Source organism: Hypomesus transpacificus, chromosome 14 (genome assembly GCF_021917145.1).
Source record: "Hypomesus transpacificus isolate Combined female chromosome 14, fHypTra1, whole genome shotgun sequence".
Lineage (NCBI taxonomy): Eukaryota > Metazoa > Chordata > Actinopteri > Osmeriformes > Osmeridae > Hypomesus > Hypomesus transpacificus.
The window spans coordinates 1267650-1279932 of NC_061073.1; the positions used below are offsets into that span (position 1 = coordinate 1267650).

Here is a 12283-nt window from a genome sequence, read left to right on the forward strand (position 1 = left end):
GCATTGGTCTATCTCTCTTGTGTCCAATAAACAGAATGACAAATCCGGCAACTATGGCAGGGTGTCTGGGAAAGTGAATCCTCCTTCTCAGAGTCTTCAGAGGATTGTGTGACCTTTGATCCAAACAAGTGTCACGTATCTGACACTACAGATAATTTGACAATTTAATGGGACCTGACAGTCTAATTACCATTGTAACAGTTATGGCTGAGCAACAGTTTAATAATTGCATACCATATTTCATATATACAGTGTATGGGAATAAAAAACACCCGCCAATGGTTATCCTATAAATGTTGTCTAGAAAAAACATATTCAACACTGTAAAACAATGAAATCACACAAATCAGTGTTACAGTAGTAATCAACTGCACCAATTTTCCATCTTAACAATAAATTATTTCTGACCACATAAATGAAAGGACATGGTGGCTCCAATGAAGTTATCGTACTGTAATTACAAATTGCAATTCCAGAGGGTCATACCTCTGGGTCTATGATGGATGCTGTCAGAAGGAAACTGCAGGACATAGAACAAACATTCATCTCAAAGTTTCTACCATAAATGGAAATCTAACTGGCTAATGTAGTCCTCTTAAATACATCTAATGGATTGGTCTACATCCTTTATTTAACTCTTTGCACCAGCAGAGAAAATGCCCATAGAATTTAAAATGGCTGTTCATGCTTTTTCACTTGGTCTGTGAAAGCAAACTTAAGTTTGAGACAATAGGTTTGTATATTCTCTGCTAACTTGTGCGTTTTACTCTGTCTGCCGTGGATTTCTAGCTGTAGAGGAGTGACAGTGGAGACACCAGCACCCTTGTGAGATTTTCAATTAGAGGGCACACGCAAAAGACGAAAGCACTGAAAAAATCTGTTTTTTCTAGGCGGCTGGACGCAGCCAAAAACGCACACTCAATGGGAACAATTTTGGTGGGGGAAACAGAAGCGCTGAGAAGACTAAAGGTAAACTCTCCCCAACCCCAACACTTTGGTGCCATTAAAAGGCCACCAAAAATAAAGTCACACTGTCGTTTCTGGTCAGGGTGCTCTGCTTTGTTCCTATATTAGGGGCTTCTCATATTTTCTTTTAAATCCAAGTAATACAAATATAAATATTGACTACATATTTTGGGACGTTTTTCACATCTGAAAACAGGTTTCTCTCAATAGGACTGTTTGGAGAATAACCATGATGTCCTAATGTAATGAGGTTAGAATACAAGAAAGGACATTAAAGATTAAAGCAAATGATCGATGGTTTTGCAGACTGACAGACTGACTCTCTATACTTATGAATTATTATTTTGCCTTAATTGATAATGCCTAAATAGAAGCCATTGATTTTGTGAGAGCCAGTCACTTTATTGATAAAAACTTCTTATTTTGGTAGACCTCTGTAAATACATGTTAAAAGGTTTAGATGCCCCCAGACCATCAACACCTTCAAAATGAAATTTCCAAACAAGATGATCGTTAAATACAACATAGAACAAAATAACAGCCACATAATAATAATAATAATAATAAAGTGCCAAATAACTTATATCAATATCGTGGGAGTAAAATGTGTGTCGAGGAGTGAGGTAAAACACTGGGGGAGAACGAGATGTGATGTGTCACATGGTTGTCCCTCCTCGAATGATCCCATAGGATGTCTAAGCCGATCGGAAAGGAGACAAACGACAACCAAATCTTGCCCCATAGCCAGGCAGAAAGTCACAGAAGAACAAGTGGAGGATTTTAAACCCCTTTACTCACCCCTCTGCAGATTGGTATTTTTAGCATCTATACAGCTTTGAATACGGTGCAAATACCCATCCTGCCCCGGGCCTATGAACTGGTTTGCTTTCATCCTGTTACGCTTTCATTATGACGGGGCTCTTATTATAAAGTCTACAGGCCAAATCCCCCCTTACATACCAAAGCAAAACTCATAATCTTGAATAAATGCCCTGTTGTGGTTTCATAACAACATTTTCAAAGAAACATTGGTTTGGATAGACATATGATACCCAAAAAGATTCTTAGTCAAGATTGTGCATTTCAGAAACACACCTGCAGCACTTAATTTCTCTCGAAGAATAAGATTAAGGTAAAAGTTTTAGAATTTTTGATAACAGAACGCATGGAGGATAAAAACCAGATGACTGATCAGCAGAGATTCTCAAACTTTTCCAGCAAGGTGCCAACCACTAGACCAGTCGTGACTTCTACCCCACTTGGTTGGGTGAAGAATTATGACAGTTGACTTACATACATTAAGGTATAACCACTTTGTTTTTTTATTTGGATACCAAACTTGATGAGTTTTATTGTTTTGTGATAACCATGGCTAACTTCTAGGTTCTGTCTTTGTTTTGAGATGAACATGTGGGTTTTCCTTTTTTGGCCTTTGCTAGAACACCAACTGCTTTTTTATTATTTATATAAAAATCAAATCTTCATGGCCTGGCACCTATTCATGGAACAATCATTTGATCACATCAAAAATGAAAAACCCCAAAGCAACAGCATGGTTCTTCATGGATGAAAATGATGATAAGACTGATTTGGGAGCTAAGAGGGAGGAGTCGGTACTCCAAACAACAAATGGATCCATTGGAGTTTGTTTATTATGTCCCTGCTGTGTCTGACGCACACAACAGCGCTGTTTTTTGTTTACCAACACTGTGTGAGATTTGGATATCTAAAGGCTGTGTTTGGGCACTTAAATAACTCGTGTAAATAACCCTGCAGAGTAGAGTCTCAAGGGAAAAAAGTGACGAACTAATCAACGTATTCCAGAAAAACTAAATTATCAACCTTTGTGGGAGCATTTGAGTCACAGGAATCCAATAAATGCAATGTGTGACTAACTACTCTCACCCATGGCCGGTTTATCCCAAAGGGCTACATAGTTGTCGGTGGCAAAAATGTTATTGTTCATGTGATCAAAATATATTTTATAGGGCGGCTCACCGCAATGAGCGTATACCGCTACGGTCTCAACGCAGCCGTATGGGTTTGATTCTGGCCTGGGCCTTTCCTGCACATCTCTCCCCTTCCCCTCTCACTCCTTGTATTTCCCTCTAACTGTTTTTCATAATTGGAGGGAGTCAGGTGGCTGAACGGTGAGGGAGTCGGGCTAGTAATCAGAAGGTCGCCAGTTCGATTCCCGGCTGTGCCACATGACGTTGTGTCCTTGGGCAAGGCACTTCACCCTACTTGCCTCGGGGGAATGTCCCTGTACTTACTGTAAGTGTCTGCTAAATGTAATGTAAATGTAAATAATTAAAGCAGAAAAAAGCACAAAAACCCATTCATGTGTTCGTTGTGGGCAGGGGCGTCGTTAGACCCTTTTTACTGGGGCACGTGCCCCAGTATAAATCTGCTGTGCCCCAGTAAAATCAAAAGTTTGAGTTTCAACAATTTACTTTATTAGTCAGTTCAATGGTAAAAGATGCATGCAAAACTCCATGCGCTCTTTTGAGCTTGCCAAATAGCCACTGCTGCACGCACTCAGAAATCCAGATGTCGTACTTGGCACATACGTCAGAATTGAGGTATAGGCTAAGAAAACATTACAAAACTAAAGAAAGTTTCTAAATGATGGGCCTACCGATCATCTTATTTTGATTAAAACATAAAAACAATATTAGGCTACATTAAGCTCAAAAAGCAGTATTTGCGCTCAAATGAATGAGAATAAAGGGTGCTCTCGCATTAACTATTGATGTCCTTGCCAAAGCTCATATCAAACTTGCGTCCTGGAACTGTTGTATAGTGGGTTAAGCAAGGGGAGTTTCTATAGCCTAGTAGTGCATTGTGCAGCAAGCTTGGGGAAAGAAAGGGATATGAATAGGGGCCTGTGCCCCAGTAGAGTTTTATGTCTAACAACACCTCTGGTTGTGGGATGCGTTCCCATGTCCCTTCTAATATGTTGTCAGTTGCTGGCTTTTCAGTTGCTTGTCAGTTGCTGTTCACTAATCAGTCTATCATTTTGACAATGACAATCATTTTCATGGTAGGTATATTTGAACAGTGAGAGACAGAATAACAACAACAAAATCCAGTAAAACGCATGCCAAAATTGTTACAAATGTATTAGCATTTTAATGAGTGAAATAAGTATTTGACCCCCTCTCGATCAGAAAGATTTCTGGCTCGCAGGTGTCTTTTATACAGGTAACAAGATTAGATTAGGAGTACACTCTTAAAGGGAATGCTCCTAATATTAGTTTGTTATTTGTACAAAAGACACCTGTTCACAGAAGCAATCAATCAATCAGATTCCAAACTCTCCACCATGGCTGATACCAAAGAGCTGTCCAAGGTAGTCAGGGACAAGATTGTAGACCTACACAAGGCTGGAATGGTTGGAATGGGCTACAAGACCATCGCCAAGCAGCTTGGTGAGAAGGTGACAACAGTTAGTGCGATTATTCGCAAATGGAAGAAACACGAAAGAACTGTCAATCTCCCTCGGTCTGGGGCTCCATGCAAGTTCTCACCTTGTGGAGTTGCAATGATCATGAGAACGGTGAGGAGTCAGCCCAGAACTGCACCGGAGGATCTTGTTAATGATCTCAAGGCAGCTGGGCCCAAGAAAACAATTGGTAACACACTATGCCGTGATGGACTGAAATCCTGCAGCGTCCGCATGGTCCCCCTGATCAAGGAAACACATGTACAGTCCTGTCTGAAGTTTGCCAATGAACATCTGAATGATTCAGAGGAGAACTGGGTGAAAGTGTTATGGTCAAAATCGAGCTCTTTGGCATCAACTCAACTCTCCGTGTTCGGAGGAGGAGGAATGCTGCCTGTGACCCCAAGAACGCCATCCCCACCATCAAACACGGAGGTGGAAGCTTTATGCTTTGGGGGAGTTTTTCTGCTGAGGGGACAGGAAAACTTCACCACATCAAAGGGACGATGGACGGGGCCATGTACCGTCAAATCTTGGGTGAGAACCTCCTTGCCTCAGCCAGGGCATTGGGACGTGGATGGGTACTTCAGCATGACAATGACCCAAAACACACGGCCAAGGCAACAAAGGAGTGGCTCAAGAAGAAGCACATTAAGGCCCTGGTGTGGCGTAGCCAGTCTCCAGACCTTAATCCCATCTGTGGAGGAAGTTGAAGGTTCGAGTTGCCAAACGTCAGCCTCGAAACCTTATGACTTGGAGAAGATCTGCAAAGAGGAGTGGGACAAAATCCCTCCTGAGATGTGTGCAAACCTGGTGGCCAACTACTAGAAACCTTCAAGAGTTTTGCCATCACGTACTAAGTCATGTTTTGCAGAGGGATCAAATACTTATTTCACTCTGCAAATCAATTAATACCCATTTTGACATGCGTTTTTTCTGGATTTTTTGGTTGTTATTCTGTCTCTCATTGTTCAAATCCTACCATTAAAATGATAGACTGATCATTTCTTTATCAGTGGGCAAATGTACTAAATCAGCAGGGGATCCAATCTTGTTTCCCTCTCTGTATTTTTTCTCCAAGTAAATCAAATGAAACAATCTGTGCTTCAGATATTTTGTCATTGTTTCTCATGGTGTATCAAACAATTATGTCTGTGGAAACTCGATGATTATTGTATCGCTAGTACTTGCTTGGCATACGCCTGACTACTGCAGCAAATTAGAACAGCGATTTACAGCTTTGGCTTGTGTTGTCACTGCCGTAGATAGTGCAGACTTCTCCTTATATAAAATATATTTAATACATTTTGCTGATTGATGGTAGCCTTCATTAACCATTGGTACATGGGACCGCTCTGCAAATAAATAGGCTATCAATGAACTTGACTCCTCAGATCAGTGCTGGGCAGACTGGGCTAGTTGCCTATGCCAGTTTGTTGTCAGTGCTGTGTAATGTGATTAGACCATTCTGCTTTGAAGTTATTCATCATGAAGCGTGTACAGAGGTGTGCCATAGGCATGTGCCATTCATGTGTATTGGTAAGCCTTGATATTGCCATGCTGCTATACTAACCACTGTTTAGCCGATTTAAATTCATATATTGGACCCCACGCTCATATTTAAAATGTCATTCACAAATAAATTCACAGTTACCTAAGTAAACTGTATAATTGCCCCCACTTAAATATAAGCATTTGTAGGATTAGTCCTTACCACATATTGAACAAGAGCCAACATCACATTTCATTAACATTACCAATTATAAGCACATTTCAATAAATTATATTAAAGCAGGGTTTGATACCTGAACTATCTATTTGTTATTTACCACCCTAATACTGTGTAATGTATAAGGGAATTTTCTTAAACGACTGAGACAAGGAGACAAACTACGTAATTTCACTTACGTAGTTCAGGGAATCAATGTACAAGGCGGAGCTAATTCATGTCAAAGTACATACAAAACCTGTGGAGCATACAAAAAGAGGGAAAACTGCGGCTATTGGTCAATTGAGCCGAATCATCCAAACAGCAGAACTTCTTGCACCTTAGTAACAGACGCGCCTCTCCAGATCAGCACAATGGAGAGCTCCAACTTGTGGGCGAGAGTTCTGGTTTGCGCTGCGCTGCTGTTCCTTCTATGCGGTGCTGAAACTAACGAATCAAAGATGGAAGGGGATTTGGAAACGAGAGCAGTACAGGACTTCTATCAACAAAATCCAAATCTAACGAACGAAAAACGTCTTGTAAGTTTACTTAAATGCATAGCTTAAATGTTTTCTCATTCAACACCAGCAATTACTGGTGTATCTTGCTATTTGATAACACAGCTTTTCTTTAGGCTACTTCCCCAGACACCGATTATTTTATTGTATCAATGTAAACCAAATTTGTTGCAGATCATATACTTTTTCTCTTATGGTTATTAAGTAATTTTTTTAATTTAAGATTTTTGATCTTCTGAATATGGCAATTCACAGACTCAGTTGATGTTACTAATTAGTCATTTTCTAAACAGCTTGGAGCTCTACACGACGTTCTCGAAAAACTGCAGACCAAAAGAATTTCCCCATGGGAGAAGAAATTTGGACAAGTTCCAACTGTAAGTGATCTGCGCCTTCACATGTTAAACTACTTCCATATAGCTTCATGTTGATTTCATCAATCGTTTAAACAAAATTAAATTGACTGACATTTGCATTCATTAACTTAAGCTAGTCAATTTTCTAACTTTGTAGAATCTTTAAGCTATAGCAGATCATATTAAAAGAATATATAAGCCTAACTACACCGGTTAAATAAATGAAAACGAATTACTCATTGTTCACACTGAATAAAACAATTTAATTTATTCTTGTTTTCCAGTGCGACATGGGAGAGCATTGCGCAGTGAGGAAAGGGGCACGCATCGGCAAGATGTGCGACTGTCCGCGCGGGGCGTTCTGCAATTTCTTTTTGCTGAAGTGCTTGTGAATATTTTGTCATTGCGTTAAGTGAAGTTAGTTTATAAATCGTTGTCATTGATGTAGCGTAACTATCTATATTGTAAATTAAAGACGTCGGTTGTTTTTTTAACTGACTGTTGTTCTCGCTTCACTGTAACATTTGTTATATGTTGGTCTTTACAACATAACAAAATGACTTAGAACAGTAAAGGCTATTTGATACCTTAGCTTGACCATCTTATTTTTTTTCATCCGTGTAGTATAACCCTAGTTTACAACGGTCTCAGCAGAGCACTCACGATACCAGGACACTTGCTACATTCAAAACTGAAATGTCTTAATTTTGGTTTCGACAGTCTTTTGGCGAAAAGCCGTGCGTAATGACGCACAAATACTCAGATTCCGCACCAACGTGCCCATCGTTAAGGCTGAAGCAAAATTACCATCATCTGCCTTGTACAGGCAGAGGTGACAATGGGTATGGGTGTTTGGTGCACGACATGCAAATAGCACAGGTCCAGGTGTGAACTAGTGTCTACAGACAAACCTATGGTCAGCTTGAAACACTTGCCCATGTGGACTATAAAACCATGACATACAATAATTACAGAAAACATTCTTACTGTGCCAATTTTAGTTCTCCAAAATCATGTAAAAATCTGGATTGGCAAATTGATGTGGATTTACATTTATTGAATGGGTATAAAGCTCTTAGACTAGAAATATATATTTTTTTCTGGTAAGCACTCCCAAGTTCTTACATCAAAGGGAATATTAACAAAGGCTGCAGCTTGCCAATGGCCATACACTTGCTGTCCGCTGAAACTATTCCAACATTTCCAAGATCATGACCGTCATCCAAATCAAATAGCCGACAAGCATCATCATCCAACGGAATCAAGTGTTCCACATCGAAATGAACTCACAGGACAAACAGGTCTGTTTTTTGTTTTGTTTTTTTACTTTATTAAGAGATATTAACAAAACGCCTAGACGCCTCGAGGTGTCTTGAAGTTCATTCCAACAGTGGGCTGGGTGACCTGTAGGTTGGACAGTCCACCAAAGTCCTGCAAGGATTGAAAGCAAAACATACTTTGCTTAGACAAAGATTACACTGAGGAGACATGTAGTGAAGTGCAGGGGAATCATGTTTGAAAGCTACAGGGTTTATCTGGAACGAGCATTCCAATAAACACGGGAAAGCTTTTAATGTTTTTTTTCCTGTACCATCAATGACCTGGCAACAGTCATACCATAGTCACTTTCGATACAGGGTTCAGATGACATGCACACCATGATCACACCACACTACACTGAGCACCAACGTCTTGGTTGGTATTGGTTCTTTGGTTCTGCTTTTCAGCACAATCAAACTGGTAGAACAAGACTAAGGACCTAAACTACTGGACATAGGCATAAATGTCATCATCTACTGTACGTCAACGACACAGCCAGCAGACCGCTAGAGGGTTCACTACTCAATACTAGTAAGCTCTAAAGAAAGGTTACCATTTGCCCAAGTACCTAAAAGGAAATGCCTATGATCTGAAGCATATCACATTGTGGTGTAGTAGTATAGTTAATTTCCCGGAACTGAAGACAGAACAGACCTGAAGGATCGTCTACACCCAGCATCTGATTCTGTGGTCACAGACTTCTGTCTCAAACGACCAAGTTTTAAAAATGAATACTTTGTGACAAATTATATTGTCCAAGGACTTCGGTGGTTTCAAACAGGGGGATCAAGAACTAAGTTCTCCAATTCATACCCTTTCTGATACATTGGCACCATCAAGTGTTTGGTGCTAATATACATCTATCTATATAAACACGTGGTTCAGTGCCAGACCAAAAATAAACAATGACATTTTCCCCCATTGTGGCTTTCAACCACAACATTTGCATTTGTAAAAACGTACCAGAAGCTTGAGCATTTCCTTGGTGTCGGGATCAACCTCGATGAGTTCCTGATCCAGAGCAGACACCTGGAAACACAAGAATGTGTTTAATCACACCACTACAGCCACAGCAAGGAAACGGGTAGCATGCCATGTCAGGTCATAGGTCAAAATGATATATAGATGTATTTTTTTGAACATATTAAGTTTTGTGGTTCTTTTGCAGTGATTAGGGGAAATGCATGTTGGGACTTTAAGACAATTTATAAGAATAATCGTTGGTTTCAGTCGACAATGTAAGATGTATGAAAGACACAGGGTTTGACAGGAACATGGATTCCAACAAACACGGGAAAGCTTTCAAATTTGTTGTTCCTGTACTATCAATGACCCAGCGACAATCACACCATGGTCACTTTCGATACAGGGTTTCAATGACTTGTGATGAAATTTTTATGGAGGCCAAATCATAATACTGACTTGTCCCAGAAACACATTCATCTTTCTGTTGCAACAGAGAGGCTGTCTCTAAACTAGTACTGAATTGGATATAGGTAGTTCAACCCATTATATGCATCTTCTAGTTCTGTTGCACTTGACTTTTAGTGACACGATCTGTCTTTAAAAAAATCTAACTTTAGAGTCTCCTAACTACATACAAGGCCAAAAGGAAAATACACTAACAGTTCACTGTTGCTGGACTATAAATGACCAGGCAAAATTTATGCCAGAGACATTTGATATAGGTCAAAAGAACTCAGCCAAGAATCCCAGTCAAATGATTAACTGATCAGCTGGTAACTTTTACAGGAACACATTAGGGAATGACATCAATCCAAGTGGTTGAAACAAAAATGGCTGCCCAGCCAATCACCAATAGGGCATACAAATGTAGAACGAAATAAACATTCCATCACACGGCTCAAGTATGAGGGCCACTGTTAGATCAATAAATCAGGATAAGACCGACCTCTGGGACGTAGTTATCCCTCCTCTCCCTCTCCTCCTCCTGCAGCTTGATGGAGATGCCTCTGACTGGCCCTCTCTGGATGCGCTTCATCAGATGGGTCACATACCTGAACAAAACAAGCAAGTCACTATACAGAATCTGCTCCACTGGCGAGGGTGAAGAATGAGTCAAGAATAATTGTTGGTTTCAGACGACAATGTAAGATGTATGAAAGACACAGGGTTTGACAGGAACATGGATTCCAACAAACACGGGAAAGCTTTCAAATTTGTTGTTCCTGTACTATCAATGACCCAGCGACAATCACACCATGGTCACTTTCGATACAGGGTTTCAATGACTTGGGATAAAATCATACTTCTTTGTCCCAGACTCACATTCATCCTGTTGCAACAGAGAGCTTGTCTCAAAACTAGTATTCAATTGAATATAAGTAGTTCAACCCATTTTACGGATGTTCTAATTCTGTTGGCACTTGACTTAAACCAAATGGAAGACAACTCACATTTAACGGCATCAGACCCGACTACAGCAGTAGTTCGAAGAGACTCACCCAGCAATCTTGTTGCGCAGCTTCTTGCTGGGGATGATGGCGATCTCCTCACACACCCTCTTGTTGGTGTGGAAGTCATTTCCCAACCGAGTGTAATACTTCTCAATAATGACCCTGGCCGCCTTTTTTACCGTTTTAGTCCTGACTCGTCCCTGTTGGAATAGAAAGAGTTAACGATTGAAAACTTCTCTTGCCAGGTGCAGTGTATCAATATCAAACCTTTAAACCATGTGTTAATCGCTTACTAGGTTGAACTCAAGTCTTTGAATGAATCTGTTTTCCCCTTTCCTTTCAAATCCACAGTTTGATCACCAACTTGTCGGAATAGGCTAGTTCCACCAACCAACACGCAGCAACATGGAAGACTAACCACAATAATGTGTCGATTGCACAACTATCAAACTATACCCACAACGTCATATGCAATTATATACGCAGTTGTCCAGTTTAACTGCTGGCAGTTGATTTACAGTGTGTTTTAGTATGAACGTGTGAGGTTTTGCCCTAGCTAGCTCCATTCTGTCGTTAGCATCTTCGGGCTTCCTTACCCCTCAGGTACTCTTACTGTCGCTCATAATAATGCATCGCATAGAAATAATACAATAAATTCAAGCACCTACTCTTTATTTTCAAATGTGTCGTAATAGTTTACGGATTAATTTGATAAAAACGAAGGATTATGTTTGATTCGGAAGGACTGTAAATGTTCAGATACCCACCATGTTGAATCGGGCTGGTAGAAGAGACCCAACGATTTCTCAGGCGGAAGTTAAGAAGGACATCCGGAAGTGCAAATTCTGTGAAATGGCAGCATATTCTCTCTACCTCCTCTTACGGGGGGAGGAATTAGATGCATTCAATGAACAAACTGCTTTGTTTAACAAAAGTGGAATCAAAAACGTAAAAGTAACATTGCGTGTTATCATAACGTGAGTCACATCTAAGCCTATTTGTTTTCATATTTCACAGGTGAGACACTTTGTTGAGGGTGGGGGGGGGGGGAGGGGGGGTGTTAGTTGGGGGGTCCGAGGGCATATTCCCCTGAATTTATTATTATTCCTCTGGTAGGAGGAACCTATTGTTATTGTAGGTTTTATTATTATTATGCTGGTTCCATGGGAGTCTATGGTTTCCACTAGTGAAATTTGGTATATTGAAACTAGAGTGCACTTATAACCACCACACCAAAAATGGCCAATGTCAGGCGATAGGTTCCGCTACAGGCCATGCTCCAATTTGTCAATTTTCAAAAGGATGCCATTTCCAGCCCATGAGTCCCAACATTCTGAACATTTGTACATATGTCTTATTTATCGTGAGGGAAAAAAAAGCCTCAGGAACCCATTACGGCCGCCATATTGGATTTTTCGGTACAATAATAATGTGTCTATGTATGTGTGTGTAGGATACATGTCTTTCAATTTGATATGTAGCACAAAGGAATGCAATACAATAAGGCACATTTATTAGCATATTTTCCACCTGTTGCAAATATTTATTGTGTT

At 40.2% G+C, this 12283-nt stretch overlaps 2 protein-coding genes and 3 non-coding genes across 5 annotated transcripts; 1 reads left to right on the forward strand and 4 right to left on the reverse strand.

The window, feature by feature from the left end:
* Window positions 1-6493: 6493 nt before the first annotated feature.
* On the forward strand, window positions 6494-7385 carry cart2 (cocaine- and amphetamine-regulated transcript 2). Its single transcript, XM_047034392.1, has 3 exons — window positions 6494-6658; window positions 6931-7014; window positions 7278-7385. Exons 1-3 carry the CDS (start codon window positions 6494-6496, stop codon window positions 7383-7385), a joined length of 357 nt encoding a protein of 118 aa, XP_046890348.1.
* Window positions 7386-8297: 912 nt separating this feature from the next.
* On the reverse strand, window positions 8298-11570 carry zgc:114188 (40S ribosomal protein S17-like). Its single transcript, XM_047033812.1, has 5 exons — window positions 11498-11570; window positions 10779-10930; window positions 10226-10331; window positions 9277-9342; window positions 8298-8424 (listed from the first exon to the last, which is right to left on the reverse strand). The coding sequence occupies exons 1-5, from the start codon at window positions 11498-11500 to the stop codon at window positions 8347-8349; spliced, it is 405 nt and encodes a 134-aa protein (XP_046889768.1). The 5' UTR covers window positions 11501-11570; the 3' UTR covers window positions 8298-8346.
* Window positions 8506-8632, reverse strand: LOC124477353. Its single transcript, XR_006957132.1, has one exon. It is a non-coding gene; the product is annotated as a small nucleolar RNA SNORA71 (small nucleolar RNA).
* On the reverse strand, window positions 9558-9684 carry LOC124477354. The gene has a single exon (XR_006957133.1). It is a non-coding gene; the product is annotated as a small nucleolar RNA SNORA71 (small nucleolar RNA).
* On the reverse strand, window positions 10430-10556 carry LOC124477355. Its single transcript, XR_006957134.1, has one exon. It is a non-coding gene; the product is annotated as a small nucleolar RNA SNORA71 (small nucleolar RNA).
* Window positions 11571-12283: the final 713 nt, after the last annotated feature.

Bases quoted from the DNA above. Each gene is read 5' to 3' on its own strand.
- cart2 (XM_047034392.1), top strand. From the start codon at position 6,494: ATGGAGAGCTCCAACTTGTGGGCGAGAGTTCTGGTTTGCGCTGCGCTG. The intron at 6,659-6,930 runs GTAAGTTTACTT...TTTTCTAAACAG, and splicing joins TAACGAACGAAAAACGTCTT to CTTGGAGCTCTACACGACGT. The intron at 7,015-7,277 runs GTAAGTGATCTG...CTTGTTTTCCAG, and splicing joins AATTTGGACAAGTTCCAACT to TGCGACATGGGAGAGCATTG.
- zgc:114188 (XM_047033812.1), bottom strand. The intron at 10,332-10,778 runs GTGAGTCTCTTC...TGTTTTGTTCAG, and splicing joins CTGCGCAACAAGATTGCTGG to GTATGTGACCCATCTGATGA. The intron at 8,425-9,276 runs GTACGTTTTTAC...CAATCCTTGCAG, and splicing joins AGGAAATGCTCAAGCTTCTG to GACTTTGGTGGACTGTCCAA.